Here is a 25,576-nt window from a genome sequence, read left to right as displayed (position 1 = left end):
TTTCTTCCCTACCACCTCCAAGTTCAACACACAACTCACATCCCTCCCCTGCTAGCACCTGGTACTCAGAAGAAATGGAATCCAGTGCTTTCTAATCACTACCAATACTGGACCCTTGCTCAAGCTGCCATTATGCTATGCCTACATTCCTGGGGTGAGGGGCCAGTCTTATTGTTGCGCTGCAACCTGTTAATGAGCAGTACCTGGAAGAATCCTGTCCATGCTCCAGGCCTGACCCATGATTCTCGTCTCAAAGCTGTCAAGTGGTTTCAGATTCTCATCGGTAGCAAGAATTCACATCGTCTTCTTAAGTTCTTGGTCGATTCTCAGTGAATACATGGGGAAGTGATTAGTTAGCTATTGTCTGCTTCTCTTCGGGCTACATTGCTTAGCTACACATCTAGTGGTATCTGAATTTTGCTCAGGAAAAAATTAATGTGAAGGAGGTTATATATTAACAATAACCAAAGAATTTGGGCATTTGTTCTCAACTTCCCGGTGTTAATTTCATTATATATTTTGTAAACTGAAGACTGAATTTTTGTAAGGTCAGAGGTACTTCTACAGTGACCTTTTCTTGGTTGGCTTTCATAAGTCAGGACAGCACAATATCTTTGTCCTCTGTTCTTGTCTTTTCATTCTTGTTTTGTTTCCTGTAGGCATCAACAGGAAGGTCGTGTACTCCCTGGAGGACTCAGCCAGTGGAGTCTTCTCCATCGACAGCTCCTCTGGTGTCATAGTTCTGGAACAGCCTCTAGATCGAGAGCAGCAATCATCCTATAACATCAGTGTGCGGGCTACAGACCAGAGTCCCGGACAGTCCCTCTTCTCTCTCGCCTCTGTCACCATCACTGTCCTGGACATTAATGACAACCCTCCTGTGTTTGAAAGGAGAGACTACCTGGTAACAGTGCCTGAGGACACTTTCCTTGGCACCCAAGTCCTGTCTGTTTTTGCCACCAGCAAAGATATTGGTACAAATGCTGAGATAACTTATCTCATCCGGTCTGGAAACGAACAAGGGAAATTTAGCATTAACCCAAAGACAGGTGGGTAAATAACAATGCCAATAATAGTCCCTGTTTATTCTCCAACTCCAGTCACCCCCCTTCTTGGTGGAATCTGTGTGTTCCCCTTCCTCCACACCAGGTCTTTTATATAGACCTCAGTACCCTGTTCCTACAAATGGTCTTTCTGACTCAGGAATGTGCACTCTAACCCTGTAACAACGTAACTACTGTGTTCAAATGTAAAGATATAGGAGGTATATGTAACCTTGAGTAAATGAGGCAGAAGTATTGATTGGGGCAGGGGGGGGCGGGGGCTGGATTAACAGAGCCTCCCAGCAGAAAGTGTTTATATATTAGGGCCATTGCTTCAAATTAAACTGTATGTGGAGTCCACTTATTAAGACATGCACTAGCTTTGCCCCATCCAGCTCTGACCATTCTATAAGACCACCATGGCGAAATAGCTAAGGATGGTTTAAATGTTGCACTGTGCAACTAAATTGGCAAGGTAAATCTCCACCAGTAGTCAGTGCTCAGAAAACTCAATTATGGATCCTAATAGGCTTGATTTCAGTTTCCACAATAGTTTGAAGGAGCCTATTGGCAGTCTTAGCCCTAGAGAAGTTCTCTGACTGGGTATGTCCAAGAAAATGACCCTCTCACTTGTCCTAATAATTGTTTTCCAAGTGGGAGAAAGATAAAACCTAGCAACTGTTCTGTGGACACAAAGACTAGCTATCAGCTTGAGAGCATGGCACAGGGTTACTACCAGGCAATGCTGGGACAGCATTCTCAGACCCCATTTTACTCCTCATGTAGTGACCTCAACTAGCAGTCGTCTTTTTTTTTTTTCTTTTTTTTTCTGCTTGCTTAGTTTAAAAGTTTAAAATGGCATTATGGTAGGAACATCTAGGCTATGTGAGTGTAGACACCATGGGGGTCTTTTCATGTCTTCCTGCCTTGTGATTCCCCATGTCTTGGTCTCTGTGGATAATAGTTTTAGATGGCTGCAGTATAAGTTGGCAAAGCAGCTGTGCACTTAATTCAATCACATGTCGGCTGTGGGTGGTTTCTTGATGATAGACTCACATCCACACATCATTTGTTTTTCTTCCCCTGAGTCCACTCTGGGACTCTAGAGACACTCCCTGGGGTGCTGTCCTTGCCCAGCTCTCTAGCTTCACAAGCAGAGACTTCCATGTTGCCTAAAGGATGTTTGAAATTATCATGGAACTCTGCAAACACTGTTCATGGCTTCAGACCTACGTCCGGTGGATAGCTCTGCTTTAACTGACTGTGTTAACCAGACTTCTAGGCTGTTCTCGAGGACTCAGTAAACAAACTCTCAAACATATAAACTTGGCTACAGATGATATAAACAGCACTGTGCCTACAGAACAATAGGCCCAGGTTTTCCTCTAACAAAATATAAAGTTACCTATTTTCCTTCAAAGGGGGTATTTCTGTCTTGGAAGCTCTGGACTATGAAACGTGCAGAAGATTTTACCTGGTGGTGGAAGCTAAAGATGGGGGCACCCCAGCCCTCAGCACTGCAGCCACAGTCAGCATTGATCTCACAGATGTAAATGATAACCCTCCTCGGTTCAGCCAAGATGTCTACAGTGCTGTCATCAGCGAGGATGCTTTAGAGGGGGACTCTGTCATTCTGGTAGGTGCCAGAAGCATCCAAATTCAGGGACAAAGTATCCTCACAGTGAGGAAACAAATGAGGTCTGTCTTGGAGTTTGTTCCCCTTCCCCTTTTCAACGATTTTGTGCACCCTTCCTCTACGTCCCTCACACAGGGGCTTTCAATAGCTCCTTCTCTGGTTTATGTATTACAAAGAATTTTACAGATTAATTTATATAAAGATACAAATTACTAACAATTGCTTTCCTTACAGTAGTATACAATTCTAAAGAAAACACAAGGATGAACTTTTAAAGACCATGCCTCCTGGTCTAAAGCACCTAATTCGTGACTACAGAACAACTGACCTGTGCCTAACTAGGAAATTCATGGGTATATTTCCCCTGGCAGATGGGGGTTTGCACAGAAACACTGAAAGGGTGAACATGAACAAATCCCATGATTAAAGAGGCAATGAAGCCCATTGTGGTGGAAGGGCATAGGGACAGGAATATGGACCTGGTCACGATGTTCACAGTCAGAAAACAGAGATGCTCCACTAGGTTTCTGTATGGAACCAAGAAAATGTTCCTCCTTTACCATTCCATCTAGGGCCCCACCTTGAAGGGTTGATGCCATGGATATTCAAGGTGTGTCTTTCTACAGTTAAACCTTTCTAGAAACACTCTCATAGTCCTCAGAGCTGGGACTCCCCATCCAGTCACACTGGCGATGAAGCAGAACCATCACTAGTGACATTATTTGTTGCACTGTAAAGAAGCCATGAAATCAACCCTACAAGTTAGCCTGGGGCTGTCATCGTTATCTCAAACCCTGATGAACATCAGGCTGAATAGATATCAGGCTCTGAGAGGTGCAAACAACAAGGAAATTCAAGTGCCCTTGCTAGTGTTACCTTTTTGGTCCCACCGATTGCTTCTTCTACCAGGTACTTATCATGGGTAAGGGTCTCAGAACACCAACAGAGAGAGACCCTGAGCATCAACCTTTTGTCTTTCTCTTGTCTTTGTTTTGTTTCTTTCCTATGAAGCTGATAGCAGAAGATATGGATAGCAAGCCTAATGGACAGATTCGATTTTCCATTGTGGGTGGAGATAGGGACAATGAATTTGCTGTTGATCCCATCTTGGGACTTGTGAAAGTTAAGAAGAAACTGGACCGGGAGCGGGTGAGTACATTTAGGTCACCCTTCACCATTCACACCTACACTATCACTGACCTCATGGGCACAGGCTCCAAGTGAGCAGTAAGGAAGTGCATGTAGGTATTTGGGTTGAACTCATTAAAGAATTTTCTACTAATAATAGCTTTTGGCAGATGCTGGGGATCTTAAGGAAAAAGACCAATGCGTACCTTTCAGCATAGTTTGAACTTTAGTCCTTCATGAGTGAAAGAAAGGAAAACACCTTCAACAGGATGTGTGCCCTGGTTTCTATGGCAACTTCAGCCTGAAGGCTAAAGTTTTCTTGTCAGGAAAGATTCTCCTGAAGGCACCCTAGGAAAAGAATAATCCAGAAAATGTCTTTGTCTGAGATTGAGTTAATTTCTAAATATTGTCATTCTTCCCCAAAACATGTATTTTCAAAGATAAATATAGAAATGAAATTTATAGCAATAACACTCAAAAGATTGGATCTTCTAGGTAATAGAACCCGCTCACTCAGGAATATCAAAATGAGCAGTATAGATCAGTGGTGACAATTGTATTGAACAAAGGCTCAGGCAGAGCCTCGAAAGTAGAGGCTTCTCCCCTCAGGGAAGGACTGCAAGTGCTGGGCTGCCTTTTTTCGTTGGCACAACTAGATTGAGTGTGATATTGTATCCAGTGGGCAGAGATTGGGACAACTCTAAAGAGCCTGAAATACATAGGTGGATCCCCAACAAAGAATTATTCAGCCCCAAGTGTTGATGGTGCACAGGTCTGCAGAATAGGAGTGAAGGTGATATAGCCAGAGACTCCAGGTTATCTGAGCATGAGCAGAAGAGAGGAGGCACTGTTGTTTCTTATTGCCACCTCCATGCCTTGGCAGGTGTCAGGATATTCCCTGCTCATCCAGGCAGTAGATAGTGGCATTCCTGCAATGTCCTCAACAACAACTGTCAACATTGATATTTCTGATGTGAATGACAACAGTCCAGTGTTTACACCTGCCAACTACACTGCTGTGATTCAGGTAAGCAATTCTTGCCTGCCAGGTACTACCTGTGTGGCTCAGCCTTTTCTGTCTGCCCCGGCTTGTTGGGTTGGGTATTCTCTACAGATTAACTCAGGGTAGGAGACTCTAGCAGCTGGAGCTTACAACCGACAGTTTCAGAGGCTGAGAAGATCAAGGTGAAGGCCTTCACGGATCTTGTATCTGGCAGATGCTTTCTTTTTGCTCATGTTGGTGACTGCTAGATATGTTCCCACTTGGCAGAAAAGACAAACATGCTCCTTTGGGATTTTCTATGAGAACACTTATAGTACCTCAAGAGTCTATCTCTTAGCACCATTGTATTGGGACCTAGTTATCAGTCTGTGGGTAATTAGTATTTAATATCAACTTGTCTATTCCTAGGGAAGGTGTGAAAACAACCTGTATTCCCACCACAATTTTTGAAAAGCATTATTGAGTACTGTTTCTTCTAAGTATTAGATGTTCCGTATACACAGCCTGTTCCCATCGCTATGTGTCATGGATGGTCCACTGACACAGATTTTCCCACACCTATAAACACATACCATAGAATTGAAAGAGCCAAAGGTCTATGAGCTTCACTAGACATCTCAAGATCATGCAGCTGGCACATGGTCAGGATTTGAACCTGACTCTGTCATGTAGACATATAATATGAATAATCTTTCTGCAGTAACAGGCTATCTTTAAGGATTCTTCTGACAGAGAATAGAGATCAGTATGAAGCATCCCATAGACTTCAGGACAGAGCTCCTTAAAAATTCACCTTCCATAGATGATTTTTTAGGACTTTAAAGCCATCTGCCTTTAAGTTGGGCTTTAAGATAGAGTAACTTACAGCTGGTGTTCTCCTTTCAGTGAAAGTGGCCCATTTCTCCAGTAGTTTATTATTCAGAAGTTAGCTTGGGAACAAGGTACCTGAGTTTCCTCTGCTGGTGGCTGGAAGGCTGTGTAGGAAGAAAAAGAGAACCCGACTGAGTGTGGAAGGCTTGGAGACACAGCAAATTATCTCTATGCCTTACAGATCCATAGGAATTCTGGAAAAGTACAGTGGCTCTCAGGTACTGCCAAGGGCTTTGTGAAGGAGCAAAGTAAGAATGGTTAGGTCTCTAGAGAACACTTTGTGATAAGATGGAAGCACTTGAGTGTGGCTGTCTGAGTCGCCTCCTTCACCCTACTGACACTGAACTATCTGGGAATCAGGCTGAGATGTTCATGAATAAGCACAACCACTGTCTGCTTATCCCTGGCCCCTTTGTCAATGCAATCTTTTTCCTTCCTGGAGAAAATGCAGGTTTTCTCTCCTCTGCTGCTGCCGGCAGCCATGCATGTGATTGCTCTCCTGCCTTCATTCCCTGCACCTCCTCCACTCTCTCTTAGATTTCAGTGGCTGTGGCCTCAGCTTTTGGTTTTATGACATGCTTCCATCAGCTGGACAGACTATTTGCAGGTGTGGAAGTCAGCGCTGAGAGCACATGGTCAGGGCCCCTCCCTCTGCAGGCTGGGCCTGACTGTAATTTCACACCCTTCCTTCTTAGACAGTGACCCCAAGGACACACATTCGCTCACTCTTTCAGTTTTTTTCTGTGGAGGAAATGGCCCTCAGAGAATGAGCAAACAAATCAATAAATCTCCTGTTTTGTGCAGTGCTGAGTATGTTGTCTGTGGAAAGTAGTAAATCTTCACTGGATGACATGGTCCCACGGTAGGCTCCAAAGGGAGGCGGTGCCTGGAGCTTGATAACCAAGCAGGCAGGCATGTGGCAGAAAAGAAACCTCTGTGATTCTCTCCTAGTCCTTTTTCAAGACTGTCTCTCCTTTTACACAAAGAATAATGGGCTTACCCTAATACATGGTTATCTTTTTTTCTTTTTTCAATTTTAAATTTTTATTATTTAATTTTTGAGACAGACTCTCACTATTTACTCCTGACTTACCTAGAACTCATTCCTTATTCGAGGCTGGACTCAAACTCTTGACAATCCTCCTGTCTCTTCATCCAAGTGCTAGAATGATAATGTGAGCCACCATGCTTGGCTATACTTAGCTATCATAAACTAATTCAGCATATGAATTGCTGGTCACCCAGCACCACATATCATGGTCCTTATCTCTGGAATGTTTCATTTCCATACAATAATAAATTCTGAAGCTGGCCATTCACAAGTTAAATAAGAAATCTACTATCAGGCCAAACGATTCTAAGGCTAAACTATTACACAGAGGATTGAGAAAACCAATATTGATCCTACCTACAAAAACCTTCATCTGATGCTTTCAAAGTGAAGAAGATAAACTTTGACCCAAAAAGGAGGTATGACCTATCTTCATGTTCCTGTTTTGAGCCATGTTTCCAAAATGGCTGTTGAAATTGATTCTGTCCCTCCTCATTTTGATAAATGTGCTGTCTACTTTCTGTCCTGTAGAGGAACATGACCCAACTGTGTTGTGAGATGGATTATAAAAACCCATTTGGTTTTATATATTGACTAGAAGGTTGCTTACATGCAAATGTCTGATGTGACATTCATTATATTACAGTGTTAGACTTCATTTAACCATATCTTATCTAGTATGAAGACTCTTCCCATCCCAGCAGGGTGATGCTTTCTGGCCCTGGATGGATTTCCACCTTCATCACAAAGGGTAGAAAGAATGTTGCTCAGTGCTGAAAGTGACAGACAGGTGGGACCTGGTTGTGTCTTTGGACCTAGAATCCCATTCAGCCAAAGGCTGGTGTTATCATCTGAGGAGAGTACAGTCTCATGACACAGCTGTGAGGAGGCTGCTAGAGATGGGAAAGAGGATGCTTGCAACTCCAGCCTGTTTTCAGTAGACATATTAAATACGGTGGAGAGGGAGGATTTTGTCTGCCAAATGCCTGGTGTTCTAGCTTGGCACTCCCAGCCTGTAAGGATTTTTTTTTAATGTGATGAGAGGTATAATTTTAACTTCCTTTTTAAAACACTCCTTTATACAGGAAAATAAGCCAGTGGGTACCAGCATCTTACAGCTTGTGGTGACAGACAGAGACTCGTTTCACAATGGGCCTCCCTTTTCCTTCTCTATTTTGTCGGGAAATGAAGATGAGGAGTTCATGCTGGACTCCCATGGGATCCTACGGTCTGCAGTGGTCTTCCGGCACATGGAGTCTCCAGAATACCTACTGTGCATCCAGGTACAGCTTTGCTCTCTGTCCACACTGGGTGCTGCTTTCCTCCATGTCTGCTCTTCTGCCTGTTAGTTGGGTTTTCCCTTGTTCACTAAGTCAACATAGCTCATGATAGTGAAGGAATTTTCCTCTTCTAACCACAAATTCAGTTTCTTACCAATAAAGACAACTTCTGTGAATGAAATGCAAGTGAAACTGAGCAGGAAAGAGGAGTGATCATTACTCTGTGTATCAGGCGATTGTTCCTGGGGGTGGAGGGGACAGTTGGCAGATCTCAGTGTCTACTGTAGTAAGTCCCAGGGTTCTACCTGACTCTTACCCATGCTTCTGGTATGCTAGCTAGTGTCTGCCTCACTGAGGGAGGATGTCAGTCACTGTCATAGAAGACTTGGCCGTGTCATGGCCTCTGCTAGATATGCCTTCCCCAGTGAACCAGGGACTCAGATGACACTGGCTTTCCAGTATCCCAATCCTTCAAGTTCAATGGCCTGTATGACAAAAAAGTCAGCACAAGGAGGCAAAAATGACAGGTGTGCAAGGGTCACAAAAAAGAGCTGTCACTGATCAAAACCATGGAATTTCTGTGACTTTACCTATAGCAAGATTTAGATTTCAGCCATAAAACTGAATGATGTTTCAACCCACTGTCACCCACAGAAAGCTGCCTAAGGGTGACAACCCACTGTTACCCACAGAAAGCCATTTTGAAGGGTGGCTTATGGTGGCTCAGTGATTCTCAGTACTCACATTGAATTAATTGTCATCTTTTTAAATAAACAAAAGCTTGTTCTCTTCCATCCCCAGACAAATTAGGAAATACTGGCTCTGAGGACATCTGTGACCTCTCCAGTTAAGACCCTTTGTCCAAATATTTAAATAATGCCACATCCCAGGACATAAACTCCAGGTACAAGGGGAATTTTCGGTGTCCTCTTAGAGCCCTAGTAGAGATCTCTGAACACCCTATCCATCCTCTAGAAAGTAGGCATCACACCTCCCACAGTCAGTTTTCTGCTTTCCTCATAGGAAACATCCACCATTACTGGAAAAGTCATTGTTCTGCCACCTTCTTTCCAGTGACTTATGCCTTTCTGATACTTTTCTGGCCTGTGGCATTGGGGTGGGCAAATTCTGGCAGGCCTGTGGAACTCAACTCATCAATGTCCTTTGAGGTATCCACAGTTTGATTTCAAATTCAACCTAGTTCACCAAACTCCCTTCCAATTTCAGGAGTCTCCATTTCAGGATCTCTTAACTCATATAGCCAAACATGGCAGGTACTTATGCTAACTGTACTTATGCTAACTATGTGCATATGCTTAACTATGTGCTAAGTATTTCTATGGGTGATACCTCTGCTATATGCTTTCTAATAACACTTGCTTTGAAATCTCACGATCCTCAGGAGGCTAATATTATTGTTACACTCATGTTAAGGGTGCAAAGCTTAGAGAATTCATGTAACTTACTCAAAACCACAAATAGATTGTATACAAAGCTGAGATGCAAAAGGAAGCCTGTGTGCTGTCCAGGGCTTGGCTCTCCATTGCTGTCTGCACTTGAGGACACAGGTCCTATGTTCCAGCTCTGACTGCAGGGTCACTGGATCCCTGCGGATCTGGACCACATGGACCTGGCTTTAGTCTGGGACATGACACCACTGACTCCTTCACCAGGCATGATAGGTGTTCATTAAAGCTCTGCTCTCACAGGGAGTTCCTCTATTAAGAGAGAAAGGGGTTTAGCAAGCTGCCTATTTTCCTTCTGGTTTGTCATCTTTTGTACTCTAAAGCTTACTATGATGTAATTCTCATTTAACTAATGGCACTTCTTCTATATGCCAAAAGGTGTTACCTGGTCCAAGAAAAGGAAAGAATCCAACAGAAAACAAAAGATTCCTTTTCAAAGTGGGAACATTGTTTATGAGATATTTTCCTCTGCTTTCTGTCCCAAATGAAAACAAGACAAACCTGATTCAGGCATGCTGGGTCTTATAACACTCATGCTGCTAGACTCTGACTCAGCCCCACTGGCTTTATTGTGTTAACACATTGTATGGCCCATAATACAGTACCCAGAGAATGACTGAAGGTGATAAACCACTCCTCTACTTAAATGTCCATCCTCAACATGTTTCAGAATAGTGACAAGGGAATGAGGAGGACTTGAACCTGGTAGAAGGGGCAGATACCCTCTGCCACAGGGTGATATTTTAATAATTATTCTTAACTCCTTGTTTGTCCTTTTCTTGTTGTCCCCAGGCAAAAGACTCGGGAAAACCACAGCAAGTTTCTCACACCTACATCCGTGTCCGGGTCATTGAGGAAAGTACCCACAAACCCACAGCCATCCCTTTGGAAATTTTCATCGTCACCATGGAGGATGATTTTCCTGGTGGTGTCATTGGAAAGATCCATGCCACGGATCAGGACATGTATGACGTGCTCACGTTCGCCCTGAAATCAGAGCAGAAGAGCTTGTTCAAAGTGAACAGTCACGATGGGAAAATCATTGCTTTGGGAGGGCTGGACAGCGGGAAGTATGTCCTGAACGTGTCTGTGAGTGACGGCCGCTTCCAAGTGCCCATAGATGTCGTCGTGCACGTGGAGCAGCTGGTGCATGAGATGCTACAAAACACTGTCACCATCCGCTTTGAAGATGTGTCCCCCGAGGACTTTGTGGGGCTGCACATGCATGGGTTCCGGCGCATTCTGAGGAATGCGGTCCTCACCCAGAAGCAGGACAGCCTGCGTATCATCAGCATCCAGCCCGTGGTGGGCACCAACCAGCTGGACATGCTGTTTGCTGTGGAGATGCACAGCAGCGAGTTCTACAAGCCAGCCTATCTGATCCAGAAGCTGTCCAATGCCAGAAGACACCTGGAGAATGTCATGCATATAGCAGCCATCCTAGAAAAGAACTGCTCGGGGCTGGACTGTCAGGAGCAGCACTGTGAGCAGGGCTTGTCACTGGATTCCCACGCACTCATGACCTACAGCACAGCTCGCATCAGCTTCGTGTGTCCACGTTTCTATAGGAATGTGCGCTGCACCTGTAATGGTGGGTTTACCTAAATGGATTACTTCCTACATGTGGCTATTTTTAATCACAGCTTCTACAATCTACTTGCCAAAAGCACCCAGAGAAGGTCAGAGTTTGAGGGTGCGGTCTGGCCTCACAGGGGAGTCGTAGCAGTTTGAGGGTGCAGCCTGGCCTCGCAGGGGAGTCGTAGCAGTTTGAGGGTGTGGTCTGGCCTCACAGGGGAGTCGTAGCAGTTTGAGGGTGCGGTCTGGCCTTGCAGGGGAGTCGTAGCAGTTTGAGGGTGCGGTCTGGCCTCGCAGGGGGTTGTAGCAGTTTGAAGGTGCAGCCTGGCCTCGCAGGGGAGTCGTAGCAGTTTGAGGGTGCGGTCTGGCCTCGCAGGAGAGTCATAGCAGTTTGAGGGTGCAGTCTGGCCTTGCAGGGGAGTCGTAGCAGTTTGAGGGTGCAGTCTGGCCTCGCAGGGGGTCATAGCAGTTTGAGGGTGCAGTCTGGCCTCGCAAGGGAGTCGTAGCAGTGAGAAGCAGATGCATTTGGTTTCACATGTACCTGGAGTCATAAAGCAGTGTGAGAAATTCTGGCACCCTACTTTTTCTCTTTATTTTATTCAGTCCAGGACCCCAGACCATGGGATGATGCTGTACACATTCACAGTGAGTCTTCTCTAATCAAGGAAAACTTTCTGGAAATATCTCTGTAGATACACTCACAGATATTTCCATAATGACTCTAAATCTAATAGAGCTGACAATAAAGATTAATCCTCACACCTCCCAAATCTGAAATGCCACTTTTGCAATTATTCACTCATTGAACTAAATAGTAATTCTTACATGCTCAATATCCAGGATGGATGCTGGGGGTGCAGAAGAAGCAGGAAGTGTGATCAGTCGGCCACCACAGCCATGGAACTTTAGTCTGTGAGGGATGTTCACTTCCAAGTACCCATCAGTATCATTGTGCATGCGAAGCATCTGGTGCGAGAACTTCTGCAAACCACTGCCGCCACCTGCTTTGATCTAACTATTGGAGTATAAGCCCTTGCAGCAGGCTCAGTGAGAGGCGGCATCATGTAGGCTGAGAGAAACTCAGGTAGGGATCAGAGAAGGACTTGCCCGAGGAAAGCTTAAAGGATGAGAGAGAAACCCACCCCAATGAGAATGAAAGTGCTTTCTTCTCTGGTAGGAAGTGGCAGCCTTGACAAATGAGACCAGAGAGAGGGCTGTGTACAACCAAAGTCATTAGCTAGGATGAAGAATTAGAAATGACCCTGGGGTAGCAGGAGCCATCAACTGATTAGAAGGGAAAAGGTGATGGGGTAGGAGGCATCCTTTACAAAGGGTGCAGAGTGGGCAGGCTAGAGCCTGCTGATGGAAAATCAGTTAGGAAGCTGTAGCAGAGGGTAACAGCAGTACCATTTGCCTCCATGAAAAACAGGCCAGATGTCTGAGAGCACAGTCAAGGGGCAGACGGACCCTAGCTGCAGAGACTAAGCTTCCTGCTTGCCATTGAACCTTGATCTTGGCTGGTCAAAGGTCATAACTGTACAGTCACAGGCATGTAGTAATCAGTGAGAAGAATTGCTTTCTCTGTCCCTCTTTTCTCTCTTTGACTTGGGAGCCATAAATTTACAGCCCTCCTCAAAGAAAAGCATACTGTGGTTACTCTATCCAATGCAAACTTGGTCCACAGAGACTGTGGCCAGAAGGGAAGCCATTTATAAACCATCCCTGTGGGTAGCTGAGAACAAGCAGCAGCTCTGGCCTCTTCTCTTGAGGCACGATTTTGGTTGCAGTTTTAAAAATGTGCTCATCAAAGGGAGGACCTATGGTCCTCAACATCCTGCAGGAGGCACTTTGACTGCATCCAAGCTTCCTAGAAGAATGGGTGTTTGCCCTCTGGTACCAGTGACTTTGGTTTGCATTTTCACCAAGTGGATGCAGAGAGGACCAGACCTGTGACATATGCACTATAGTTGCAAAGTAATTCAGCACAAACATGATAGGTGAAATGCATTTCTGGCAGATGCCACCATGAACAATTTATGAATGCCAGCTGTCCAGGCCTTGTCTAGATGTCCTTTGCAGACAAACTGATTTATGCACCAAAGCTATGCTAGAGAATCTGTGTAGTGATTCACAGCAGGGTTCAGGAGGAGTTCAGGATAGGACAGGGCAAACTCTGCAGGGAAACTATAGAAACACATCAATCCTGCACTCTGAGAACTAGGAAAAAATAAAAATATTTTGAGGCAGCCATGTTCTAGACAGTGTGGATTCCAAATGAAAAGCACACAGTCTCTTCCGGAGCTGAGGCTGAACTTGCAAACATCTACCTGCAACAAGAAGCTCAAGAATGGGAAACAAGTGTCCCTCCTACAGCCAAGGAAAGCCTTCTGTGATGTGGGGACTTTTCTTTTATTTATTTATTTTTCTTTTATTACGTANTTTCCTCAATTACATTTCCAATGCTATCCCTAAAGTCCCCCATAACCCCCACACACACTTCCCTACCCACCCATTCCCATTCTTTTGGCCCTGGCATTCCCCTGTATTGGGGCATATAAAGTTTGCAAGTCCAATGGGCCTCTCTTTCCAGTGATGGCCGACTAGGCCATCTTTCGATACATATGCAGCTAGAGACAAGAGCTCCNGGGTACTGGTTAGTTCATCATGTTGTTCCACCTATAGGGTTGCAGATCCCTTCAGCTCCTTGGGTACTTTCTCTGGCTCCTCCATTGGGAGCCCTGTGATCCATCCAATAGCTGACTGTGAGCATCCACTTCTGTGTTTGCTAGGCCCCGGCATAGTCTCACAAGAATAAGAATGAGAGTTCAAGAGATCTGAGTGAGCTGGCTTAACAGTATCTTTACAGGAAAGACATAGAGGATTTCTTATTTACTTACCTGTTTGATGCTTATTATTTTAGTGCAAAGATTTGGTCTGTGGCTTGTAAATTATTCTGGTATTCTAAATGCAATGTTTCAAGATGATGTCCCTACCCAGGATTTCTATATTCCCCTTAAATTCTACTCTCAGTAAACCTAGAATGCTATAATTTCTGTGACTTGGCCCCTTGGTAGGCAAGAGGTAGCCTTCCGGGTATGTATTAAACCTTGCTCTACTGAAACTAGGCATGGTACAAAAAGTCCTCAACTTAAGTCATCCTTAAAATGAAGCTGAGGGCAAACTTCTAAAACACAGTAGTAAATAGAGCTGAAAATATTACCTGGCCCAGCCTCATTTCAGAGTACAATGCAAGGGTAACCTCATGTGTCCTGCCTAAGACCACAGTGAGACTAAACACTGGTTCAGTTCAAAGATGAGAAACTGTCCTCAAGGCCTGTGTGTCAAAGGATTGGTTTTCAGCTGATAGAATTTTTTTAAATGTGTGTGAAATGTGTATATTTTATACATGTGTTGATACATGTGTATGGGTACTTGAGTGTGTATATGTGCAGCATTAGGAAAACAGATGCCAGGTATCTTTCTCAATCGCTCTGAAATTTTTATATTGAGGCAGGATCTCTCCCTCCCTCCCTCTCTCTCTCTCTCTCTCTCTCTCTATATATATATATATATATATATATATATATATATATATATGTGTGTGTGTGTGTGTGTGTATGTGTGTATTAATCTACCTGGCAAGCTTGTTTCTGGCATTCCATGTCAATGACTTCTATGCTGTGGTATTATTTTGTGGGTTTGGGGGATCTGAATTCAGGCCCTCATGTTTACATGAAAAGCACTTTATCCATAGCCCCACTGCTGTGCTTTGGAGTGGTGAATAGACCCAATGGGCTCTAGAATCATCTGTGGATTAGTCCATTGATGAATGCATGGTTGAGTAGTCTGTTAGAAGGTAGCTCTAATGGATGAGCTGCTCCGTGTGGCACACCTTTGAAGAGAGTACCTTACACTCCAAGTCTTTTCTGTGTCTCTCTTCCTCCTGGTTGTTGTGGAGAGAGCAGTGCTGCTCCACTGCTGTCTTTCACCATTTCAAGGCAGTGGAGACAACTGACAGTGGATCAAAGGCTTTGAAACCAGGAGCCAGAGCCAAAAATCTCAGCTAGAGCTTGCTTTACTTGGGTATTTAGTCAAAATAACGCCAAAAAAAAAAAAGTAATGTGTCTACTTCATAATAGCAAGGACCCTCCTTTTATGTAAATCATAATCAAGAGTCCTCAGTTAAGCCCATTTCCTGGTCTTCTAGAATAGTGTGATCCCAGTAAGGCAGATCTCTCAGACAGTTTGGACTAGCTTGCCAAGCCTCATATGGGAAAAATGCTTGGGTTACATGACTTTATCAATATTTGTGCCTCTATTGCTGGCAGGCAGGAGACCCAACATGGAGGCATGTCACAAGTAAAAGAAGAATAAGTTCTCCTTCAGGCTCCGGGGACAAGCTATTGTCCCTCTCAGTTCTTCCAAAGTTTCCTTTTAAGTAAGAATAAAGGAATGTAAAATGTTAGCAGGAGCTAATTTTTAAGGCATCTTTTCATTTATTAGAAATCAAAAATACTGAATTTGACAGACATTCCTTTCCCCCAACCACACACACACACACACACACACAGAGAGAGAGAGAGAGAGAGAGGGAGGGAGAGAGAGAGAGACTAGTGTGGCTGTTCTTCTGTTTATCCTGGGAGGCTGACAGATTCATTAAATGGTCTTTCCCACCACTTGGTGGAGTAATTAGTGTGATAAATGAATGTAGTGATCATTTGGGGCTATACAGTGATGTTTATACAGAGTTGGCCACAGAACTCCGCCCCCTCCCAACTTCCAGCTCCTCTTTTTCTCATGCAGATTTTTGGGTCCAATTATCATCATTAGCATCTTGAACCAAAGTGCTGAGTTGTGCTAACAAGTGAAACTCAATGTGAATCTCACTGCCAAATAAGCTCATTAAATCCCAGGCACCGTGAAACCGCTTCTTTTAACAGAAATAGAGAGATGCAGAGTTCTGATGTCCTGAGATGACTCCCCGTGAACACTGTCACGCCAGTCAGGAAGTCTGACAGCAAGTTTAATGGGGAGTGATAGATGTCACGGACCTCTCATGGGTAAGCAAAAGGAAGGGACATCAAAATAACTCAGGAGACTATACTGATTATCCTCAGTTTAAATTTTTCATTAGCTGCTCAAAAAATATGAAATAGAAATATATCAAAAAGGACATACTTGTCTAGAGTAGGCTCCCAAGGTAACCATCAGCATTTAAAGCCAGTGTGTTTACAAAAGCCATGGCAGCAGTGGCTGCCTAGTTTGTCATATTTATTCAAATAAGAAACGCAGGATGGAAGTAGAGGGCTTTAGTTAAACAAATGGGACGTTTCCATGAGTGACATGCCTGCTAGACAAATGAGAGGGACAGTAGCCATGCCCTCCACCAGCAAGGGAGGATACTCCCAGCCCTGGGGAACAGCACTTAGGCACTGAAGGTGGTGGTGTCAGCTGTGGTGGGGATGGGCAGCCTGAGGAGTTCCCTCACCTAGTCTCCATTCAGATAACCCCTAAAATGAATTCAGAAAGAACAATTGTAAGTAGAGAGATGGGGGTTATGAAAAAGGATTTAACTTAGATCTTAAGCTCAGGGATTAGTAGAGAGGCACACAAGAAGAAAGAAAGACCCAAAAGCTTAGATGTGGGCTTCACAAAGGACAGTCACTTTTTACTATCTTTCTTATAGTCATAAACAGGGATTGAGTTTTTCAAGTTAGTATGGTTGAAAGACTGCTTAAAGAATTTAAAGAGATCACAGGGTGTTTCTTGAGGTTTATCTGACAGGATTGCAGTTGATTAGATAAAACTCTAGATCCCAAAGAGTCAGGAAGTTGGGGTGTCCTCATACACCATAAGCAAAGTCAATCTTCATGTTGGGAAACTCTTAGTAAATATGCAGAAGAGGGTTCAACCCTCTAGAGGGTCATAGGTACTCAGGCCTTAAGCTGAGTTTATTATTTTAATATTCTTAAAAGAAATATTGTCTCTATACAGGCAGTCTTTATAGTGACTATTGCTTGTGCTAGAATTTTTGATTGTTACCTGGCAAGAGGCTTTAACCAGATTCTGGGCTGAGAGATTTCTTGTTTTTCCAAGGCCCTTTTCATTCTCTTGTCTTTCTGTCCTGCCTCACTGGGACCTGAGTGGGTCTGGCAGAATGCCTGGAGCTAGGCAGGTGGCCACAGGGGGATCCCAAATTAAGAGTGAGAGCCAAGGCATGGAAATGAAGACGTGTACAGTCCACCCACAGATCACAGGGGTGATGGACCAAGAATTTAACATTTGTTGGTCCATGACCAGCTTCCAATTCTATTTCACACTATTAGAATTGCATTGAACACTCTCTGTGACCCTATAAAGGAGTTATCATCAACTTCCTCAAAACTTGAAGAAAGAAAACCTTGGAAACCTCAGTTGACAGGCTTGCAGCTGCAGAGCTCATAATGGCTGAACCAAGATTCTTATGTGATCATCTTACTGGAACTGTTAGTTAGCTACAGTACCTTTCTACCTCTGTGCAACTGTGGAAGGAACTTGGAGGCCACCCAGCCCAGCCTCCCACCACCACAGACATCCTGTCTGCTTTATTCCTGGTATGGAAATTCAGTTAAGTTTAAGAATGAGTCCAAGATCTCTCCAGATGATCATACGGCACTCCACCAAAGTTCATCTTCTTATATTGCACAGCTTCAGCCTTTATCCACACAGAGCCTGGCTAGCTCATTCCTGTTCTACTGCCTGCCTCAAATAGCTAAGGAGAACAATTATGATTCCTCAGGTTCTCTTTTCTCAGCCAAACACCAGTGTTCTTTACTCCTTGATATAAACAATTGCATCCTACCAAGATCAAGAAAGTGCATAATTGGGACACAGAGGAGATATAAAGGAGGAAAGTATCAGATTTAGTTGGAGGAATTCAAAAAGGAAAAAAAAATACACTGAAAGCAATGAAGTTTGTAATGTTGGGATTTTGCCAATCAGAAATGCAGGTTGAGCAAAGAAAGCAGTGAAGAGGAAAGCTGCAGCTTTGGACTGGGTGTGAAGATGTATGGTGAAGTAGAGAAAGGCTTTATCCCAATGAAGCCTAAAACAGCATCATGATGTCAAGAGGGTAGCAGAGCTTGGCTGGGAAGGATGGGGAGGAATGAGAACAGTTCTTGGAGTAGACACTATAGGACAGGGAAGGAGAGCCTGTTGGGTTGGAAGATGGCCGTGGTGATGCATTCTTAAAGTTTAAAAGAATAAAATGAGGGGTTCTAAGGTAGTCTAACACATGAAACTTGGCTTTGAGATTTTCTTTTAAGTAGACAAAAATTAGAATTGGGTTCGTTCTCTGGCTTGAGTTTGTTGGTGATAATTGTCTGAGGACATTGTATCCATGTAAGATGGCTCCAGGGAAGATGTCTTAAATAGAACCAAGCTTGGCCATTGGTGAAATAATACACAAAAGATGGCTCAGCCCAGTATTCTATTGTCTGTATATGTCTCCACTTCTGGGAGAGCCACATAGACTGCCTCAAATCTGGATTCTCTGGGGGAATATATCCCATATCTGTTTGTCGGCCATGAATTAAGAAGGCTTCTCACTGACTTACACAGCATTTACCCAGATACAGCATCTCAGCAAAGCATGTGCGTTTCAGATCAGGGGACTTAGCATTAGTTATTGGATTCTTCAGCATAATGAGGCAGTGACATAAATCAAGAAATGGACTCAGCTCAAAGTGGCAGCTTAATAATCCCAGCTAGCTGCTGGCGCAGACATAATCCCGAGGGGTGTGGGAGTACTGAGGCAATGAGGAGACTCATAAATAGGGAAGCAAGACCTTACAAAAGTCTCCAGGGAACCACCCTTTGCCCCACACAGAAGTACAGAGACTTCATCTCAGTTCACTTTTCTGTTGTCAGTGCTGTAGAAAGCAACCAGAAATTTCCACCTGAAGACTTTCAGCAAGTAGAAAAGTTGCAAAGAACAGACAGACACATCCTCTGTGCATTTATCCAGTGTATAAAGAGCACCCGCAATTGGGGTAGGGAAGATATGGCTACACCTTAAGAGGTGGAGGAGGAGGAGGAGGAGGAAGAGGAAGAGGAGGAGGTGGTGGAGATATGTCTGAGGTGGAAAAGGCAGGGGACTGTACATGAGGTAGGAAACGTTAAAAGACTGTGCATGACATAGAGAAGGTACAGTGTGCCTGAGTATACATGGTAGAGGCTGTATTTGATGTGGAGAATTTGAGGGAGCTGTGTCTAAAGTAGACAAGGTGAGGGGCTCTACCTGAGTTGGAGAAAGTGGGAATCATGCCTGAGACCTTGAAGGAGAGGGGCTTTGCCTAAGGTGGAGGTGATGGATTGTGAGTGAAGTAGAAAAGGTCCTGGAGGACTCTACCTGAATGACTTAAATTGGCTTTGGATCAGAGTTGGAGGTAAGGGACTGTACACAGGTTGGAGACTACAGGAGCTTTACCTGTAGTAGATAAGGCAGGTGGCTCTACTTGGAGTGGGGACGAAAGCACAGACACAGCTCCATGAATCCTGTGAGCCCGAAGAGTAAAAGGCTCTAGGTCTTTTTTGACACCTCCAATACATATGGCATTTCATATCATCTCTCAGCTTACAAATCTGACTCAAATCAGGGAGCAGGTAGAAAGATCAGGTCCCTGCCATCTTGACAGGTTGTGTTAGCTTTGCCAGTTTTACAGGCTGGTTCAAAGTTTTCCTTACAACTCTTTCCTCAGGTACTGGCCCACTCACTTTTCTCAACACTGTGAAAAATCTGTGTCCTGATTCTCTGAAAGGCAGTCATGATCCAGAAAAGCTAAGCAACATGTTCAAGACCACGGAGTAAATACATTAACTAACTAGCCAGGTCTGCAGCTTGCCAATAGGATCTAGTCACTTTCCTGTCACACTCCCTCAGGGGACCTGGAAACAGGAAATGGAGCTTTTTCTTCTGCATCTGGTTGTGACACAGGCTGCTACCGCCTGGTCTTGCACTGCCATATGACAAATGTACTCATTTGGCTTGATAGAGAGGGAGCCCTTCATGCTCGCTCCACACTGATGGATGTCTGGATATGCAGAGCCTGCAGGTCTACATACAGGCCTCCACTCCCTGAGCTGTCACGGAGCACGGCACAAGTTCATTAAACCTGGATTATTTAATGATAGTTAATAAGATAAACTTCCTCCCAGAAGCCAACAGGAGTTGACATTGTCATCTCTTAACTGGTACTCAGGAGCTGATGAAGCACTTTCTGCCACCAGAGACTGGGTCTTTAAGGCTCTTAACAATAATAGGTGTGCACAGTTGCCTGAGATGGAATCTTATAAACATGGGATTTTTAAAATCAGGTTAACCCCTCAGCACCCACACAAGGCAGTACAGCTTCTATGTACCTAGAAAACTTTAGGTCTCTGCTGAAAAGAGCATTTATCCCTAAAGTATTCCCAGGGCCCCATACCTAGGTCCATCAGAGGCCCAGGAGCACATGGCTTAATTCAGGCTCAACATCTGAAGCCAATCCTTGCAGACAATATATGCTTCAGAAAGGAACCAATCTCTATGATACTTTGTAGAGAGCAAAAAAAAAAAAAAAAAAATCACTATACTAGATATGGAGACTCACCTGTCTGGAGGAGGCTGGTCCTCAATAATTTTATGTATTTTCTTGGAATAAACTTTGTCGGCCAAAGGTATGTACAAAATGCAGACTGGCTTTCAGGCTCAGGTTTGCTGTTGTAGTTCTGTCAACTGCAGGAGAGTGAGCCTGTGAGCTAAGCTCCTTGACCAGCATCGGATGAACTATTATTTGTGGCTAAGGAGATCCCAGGCTGCAATAAAAGCAGAAGACTCCTGCAGCTATCTAAAGCAGCCAGTCACATTCCTTACCCATAAATGTCCCCGTCACAATAGAGAGGCTATTAAAAACAAAAGGAAGGAAAAACTGATCGAAGTCACAAGCAGATAGAATAAAAGCACACATACATTATTGTATACTGAATATTGTTATTCACTTTATAATTCACTTGCAATATTAATAGTGCTGTTTTTCATACACACTCATGCTGCATTTTTCCTAGTGGGGACTGGATTTTAAATAATCATTAATTGGTAGCTGTGGCTTAATTATGTACATTTCTGTATACTGTGACACAAAGCCACAAGAAGAAAAAGAGATGTGGGCTTGAGATCCAACTGCTGGTTAAGTGAATTTGTGCTTTAACTCAAAGTCAGAAATATCAAGTGACAAGTCCTATGCTAATCATTGTGATGAGTGTGGTCAACAAAATGCCCAACATGAATAAACTGGAGAAATCTCTCAGTGCTGAATTGTCTTGGAAATATAGTGAATAGCTTTCATTATATGTACGCAAAAATGTTTAGTTTTATTTGATAAATATCACAATTCTTTCGTTTTTTTAGATATTTCTTCATTTACATTTCAAATGCTATCACAATTTCTATGGCAATAAATATCATTACTGTCACAAATCTACACTTACCTAACCATCCTTTTTTTGTTGTTGAAATGGTGGCTTTTAAATTAAGGTTTTGACAATGTAGGATTCCTTAGCACTGTAGCAGTTACAAAAAATAAGGATAGACAATGAATAACATCTCTAGTGGCATGTCAAAGATGCAGTGACATATGGAGATGGGATCCCTGGGTGTACTGAAATAGAAAAATAAAAAGGATAACCAAGAGCAACAGATTTAGGTACATACACCACTGCATGTGAGTCCTCTTGGAAGTTACTGCTAGCTGGAAGGGTAAGCCAGATAAGCCAGAAACTATGTCTAATGATAAGAAGCTCTGTGGTATGTGCCTATTGCTGCTTCCATGTAGTTTTTGCTTAGTTAGCTTCAGGCTCTTGTACTTTTCAGCATAATTTAACTATTGTCCAACATTAGAAAGTACCCTAAGAGAGTATAGGCCATCATTACCTGAGTCAAAGATGCTGAGATGCTCACAATAAGGCAGAGCCAGCTGTTGAGAGCATAAGTTGGCTGTGAACAAAAGTTTAGCCATTCACAAAGCTGCACCATCAGCATGGTTGGCTCGTCCCTGTTACTCAGAGGATCTCATCCTTGCAGTCTACAGTTAGAGCATTCTCTTCCTAATGAATAGGTCTAACATTCTCCCAGGACACAGAGCATCCCTTTGATGGGATATCCCTTGCTCTCACATACCCATCAAAACAGTCACCTGGTAAGTAATGTGTGTGCGTGTTTCATGTCTATGGATATCATTTTCTGTCATCTTTGTGAACTTATTAGCTCACTGGTCTCAGGAAATTTATCAAATTAATACTTCTAATTCAACAAGTTATTATTTGTTGAATGAATATGCTTGAAGTTATTTTAAAACTGTTCACCAGAGCTCCTTGAAGTGGCTTCTGAGATGGTCAAATATCAGGAAACATTCTACCAATACTGAAAACTACGTGGAAAGCATAAATGTGTAGTGTGCACTAGATCTCAGGATGTGTTTTAGGAGGTTGGATCTTGTAGAATCACTAGTAGAGATTGTTCTAAATATTCAGTTTACAATTCCTTCACCTTCAAGACTGAGAGCTGGACCAACGTCAAGAGTGACTTTGCAAATCGACTGTAGCTAATGGCACAGTGGGATTTATGAATCTTAAATTTGCTACTACTGGCAAGATGGCTCCTCTTCCAGATTACAGTTCAAAACATGTTTGTATGTAGTTAGCTCCACATACCTGCTTTCCCTCGAACAAAGAGATGGCTGTCATGGGACAGTCCTTAATGATCAAGAAAGGCATCATGGAGAAGAGTGGGATCAAGGACCAGCTCCTGCCAGTGAAAGGAGAAGCTGAACTCTGCTGTGTTCCTCATTTAAAGAGAAGGAGCACTCCAGTAAGAACTCTATCCCATTAAGAAAATTGCCACTTCGTTTGAAGCTTAATTTTAGTTGATTCGATTTTTCAAGAGTCCTTTGCCACTTAAACTCTTGCCCGGTTGAAAAGGTAGTAAATACATTTGAAATAGCCCAGGGCCCTTGACAAACGTGCTGCTTTCAGTGAGGCCATACCTGTCTTCATCTGGTGCTGACCTAATTCACCTGAGTCCTAGTCTGCTTTAATCTTCTTCCAGGGATTCCCTCCTAAGGGATTAGACTTTCATCTAAGCTTGAATCAAGCAAGTGAAATGGACTCCTGACACAGTCAAGGATAAGTCTGCTGTTCTTTTTTTTTTTTTTTTTTTTTTTAAGTAGCTGGCAGGGACTCCTCATAGTTAATCAATAAAATCCCATGTGGCAAAAAGGATTAGGAAACAAAATGAGTTTTGCTTTCATAATTTAGAATGTACTCACCGCCTCTCTACCTGCCCTTCCACATCCCTCCCTTCTCCCCTCCCCCTCCCTGAAATCAACAGCTAACATCTCTTACATCCTGCCCTCAAGTTTTTCAGAGTGGTAATAGTCTGCAGAAAATAGATACAGCCACAGCGCTTATAAATGACCATTAGGATGTTGGGACCTTTCTTTAATATTGTCTGACAGAGTCTTGAAGTGACGATCTTTCTTCAGCTGAGAGACAGCTTTGGCCTAGTAGGGTAAGCTTTGGATTTTCCTTTGCTTTGATCCTACTCAGCCTGGCATTAATGAAATGTTGACAGATACAGAGAGCTGTGATGGGCACTGATGCCTAGTGATGACAATCCCAATGCCCATGCTTCTGGGTGGCCCCTTTGTTGTCACTTGAGATCACATATAGCCCAGGCCTAGATGGTTTCTTATGATCTATACAAATGGTGGTGAATCTCTTTGTGTCCTGATCGTGTTTCTTCTGCCTTTATCACAGGAGGAGTTTGCCCAGGGTCCAATGATCCTTGTGTGGAAAAACCGTGTCCAGAGGACATGCAATGTGTGGGTTATGAGGCCAGCAGGAGACCATTTCTTTGCCAGTGTCCACCAGGGAAACTCGGAGAGTGCTCAGGTACAGAGTGGTATGGACAGGACAGGGTTGGGACTCCCACTTCCCAGCGAATTTTCCTTGAGTAAATGTCTCTGACTAGACTTTTTGTGGAAGACATGTTTATGTGTATACAACACTTACCTTCAGCGTGACCAATGCTCACCCTCATGTTTAGTTGGGGCATGCCATAGCCAGTCCATGCTAAGGAGACATGAACACAGGACTTCTATGTAAAGTGGAGACCATCTCATGGGTCCACAGTCATGTCACATGGTTGATGAGAGTGTGAAGTTATGGAAAACTGAGTGCTGCTGTATAGACAAAGCAGACCCTTCCCTGGGATTCAGAAGGCTGCATGAACCTGCAGCCAAAAAGGAAAATAAAAACCCAAGCAAAAAAAAGGTCGATCTGAGCCAGTCTCATCAACTTCCCAGAGAATAAGACCACCTTTGAACACCAAGTAAGCCAGCTCCTCCCTGGGAAGCTCGAACTAATGCCATGTTGCAGGAAACTGAGCTGTTTGCCTCTGCATTTTAAAGAGGAAAAAAAATCAATATTTACATCATTTTCATCCAAATAACCTTCTCCTGGTGGTCTTCATCTAATTTTAACGTTTTTACTCAGTTCTTTGACTTTATCTTACCTTTTTCTCTAAAAGTGTCTTCTTCCATTTTCACCCCAGTAGGATCATCTTCTGTGTTAAGGTATATTTAACATCTAGGCACATTGATACCAATTTTGGAATCTAGGAAATAATTACTATCTCTTGTAAGTCAAACCCAACAGCATGGCTGTGGGTGATGATAAGTGATGGAAGAGATGATCATCGTAGTACTGATAGTAGCAATATGAGTTCTCATGCCTAATGTGGAAAGCACTTTGCTTCCCATGTGGTTCTAGTCCAGCTTTTGTGAGACATCCTAAGTGGGGATCAAACTCCATCGTGGTTGATGTCCAGAATAGACATGACCATGAAATGAAGGGGAAACCTGGAAGTTTGAACAAGTCACTAAGGCAGCCCTACCCCAGCACATATACCATGCACACAGCATCCCTTCCCATCAATTTCTAAATGAAGAATGTTCTATTGTTGATGACAATCACCCACCCATTTGCTGTATCTTCATTCTCTCTGCTTTTCACTCTACAAAGCTACTGACCTGTTTGCTGCAGTGTTAATACTGACAAAAATGCTAAGAAATAAAAAAGATGGCTAAATTAGAATCAGGCAAATTTAGAATCTGGTAAGATGGGTTAGGCTAGAGTCTAGGAAGGGGTAAATCTCTTTGAGAAGCCAATACCCATACTACCTGGTGTGACTTATTTTCCTCTGAAAACCCCTTTTCTCCTAACCCTCCAGCTTAAGCCTATACTTTTCAGAGAATAGAGGGAGAAAGTAACAGAGACCAAGACAAAAAGACACAGAGAGACACAGACACAGACAAAAAGACACAGAGAGACACAGACACAGACAAAAAGACACAGACACAGACAGGCACAGGCACAGGCACAGGCACAGGCACAGGCACAGGCACAGGCACAGGCACAGGCACAGGCACAGGCACAGGCACAGGCACAG

At 43.6% G+C, this 25,576-nt stretch overlaps 1 protein-coding gene across 6 annotated transcripts in view; it reads left to right on the top strand.

Annotated features, from left to right (window-relative positions):
- The window catches only part of Fat3 (FAT atypical cadherin 3), a 576,147-nt gene that overhangs the window by 517,607 nt on the left and 32,964 nt on the right, over positions 1 to 25,576 (top strand). For all 6 annotated transcript variants that reach the window (XM_021172484.2, XM_029481733.1, XM_029481734.1 and 3 more), the window contains 7 exons: positions 660 to 1,049; positions 2,465 to 2,679; positions 3,691 to 3,828; positions 4,691 to 4,834; positions 7,817 to 8,014; positions 10,270 to 11,068; positions 23,884 to 24,018. In XM_021172484.2, the coding sequence (XP_021028143.1) occupies positions 660 to 1,049; positions 2,465 to 2,679; positions 3,691 to 3,828; positions 4,691 to 4,834; positions 7,817 to 8,014; positions 10,270 to 11,068; positions 23,884 to 24,018 (2,019 nt within the window). The remainder of the gene's footprint in view (positions 1 to 659; positions 1,050 to 2,464; positions 2,680 to 3,690; positions 3,829 to 4,690; positions 4,835 to 7,816; positions 8,015 to 10,269; positions 11,069 to 23,883; positions 24,019 to 25,576) is intronic.

Source organism: Mus caroli, chromosome 9, assembly GCF_900094665.2.
Source record: "Mus caroli chromosome 9, CAROLI_EIJ_v1.1, whole genome shotgun sequence".
Taxonomy (NCBI): Eukaryota; Metazoa; Chordata; class Mammalia; order Rodentia; family Muridae; genus Mus; species Mus caroli.
The sequence above is the reverse complement of the archived record's forward strand: the minus strand, read 5'-3'. Positions and strand labels throughout refer to the sequence as shown.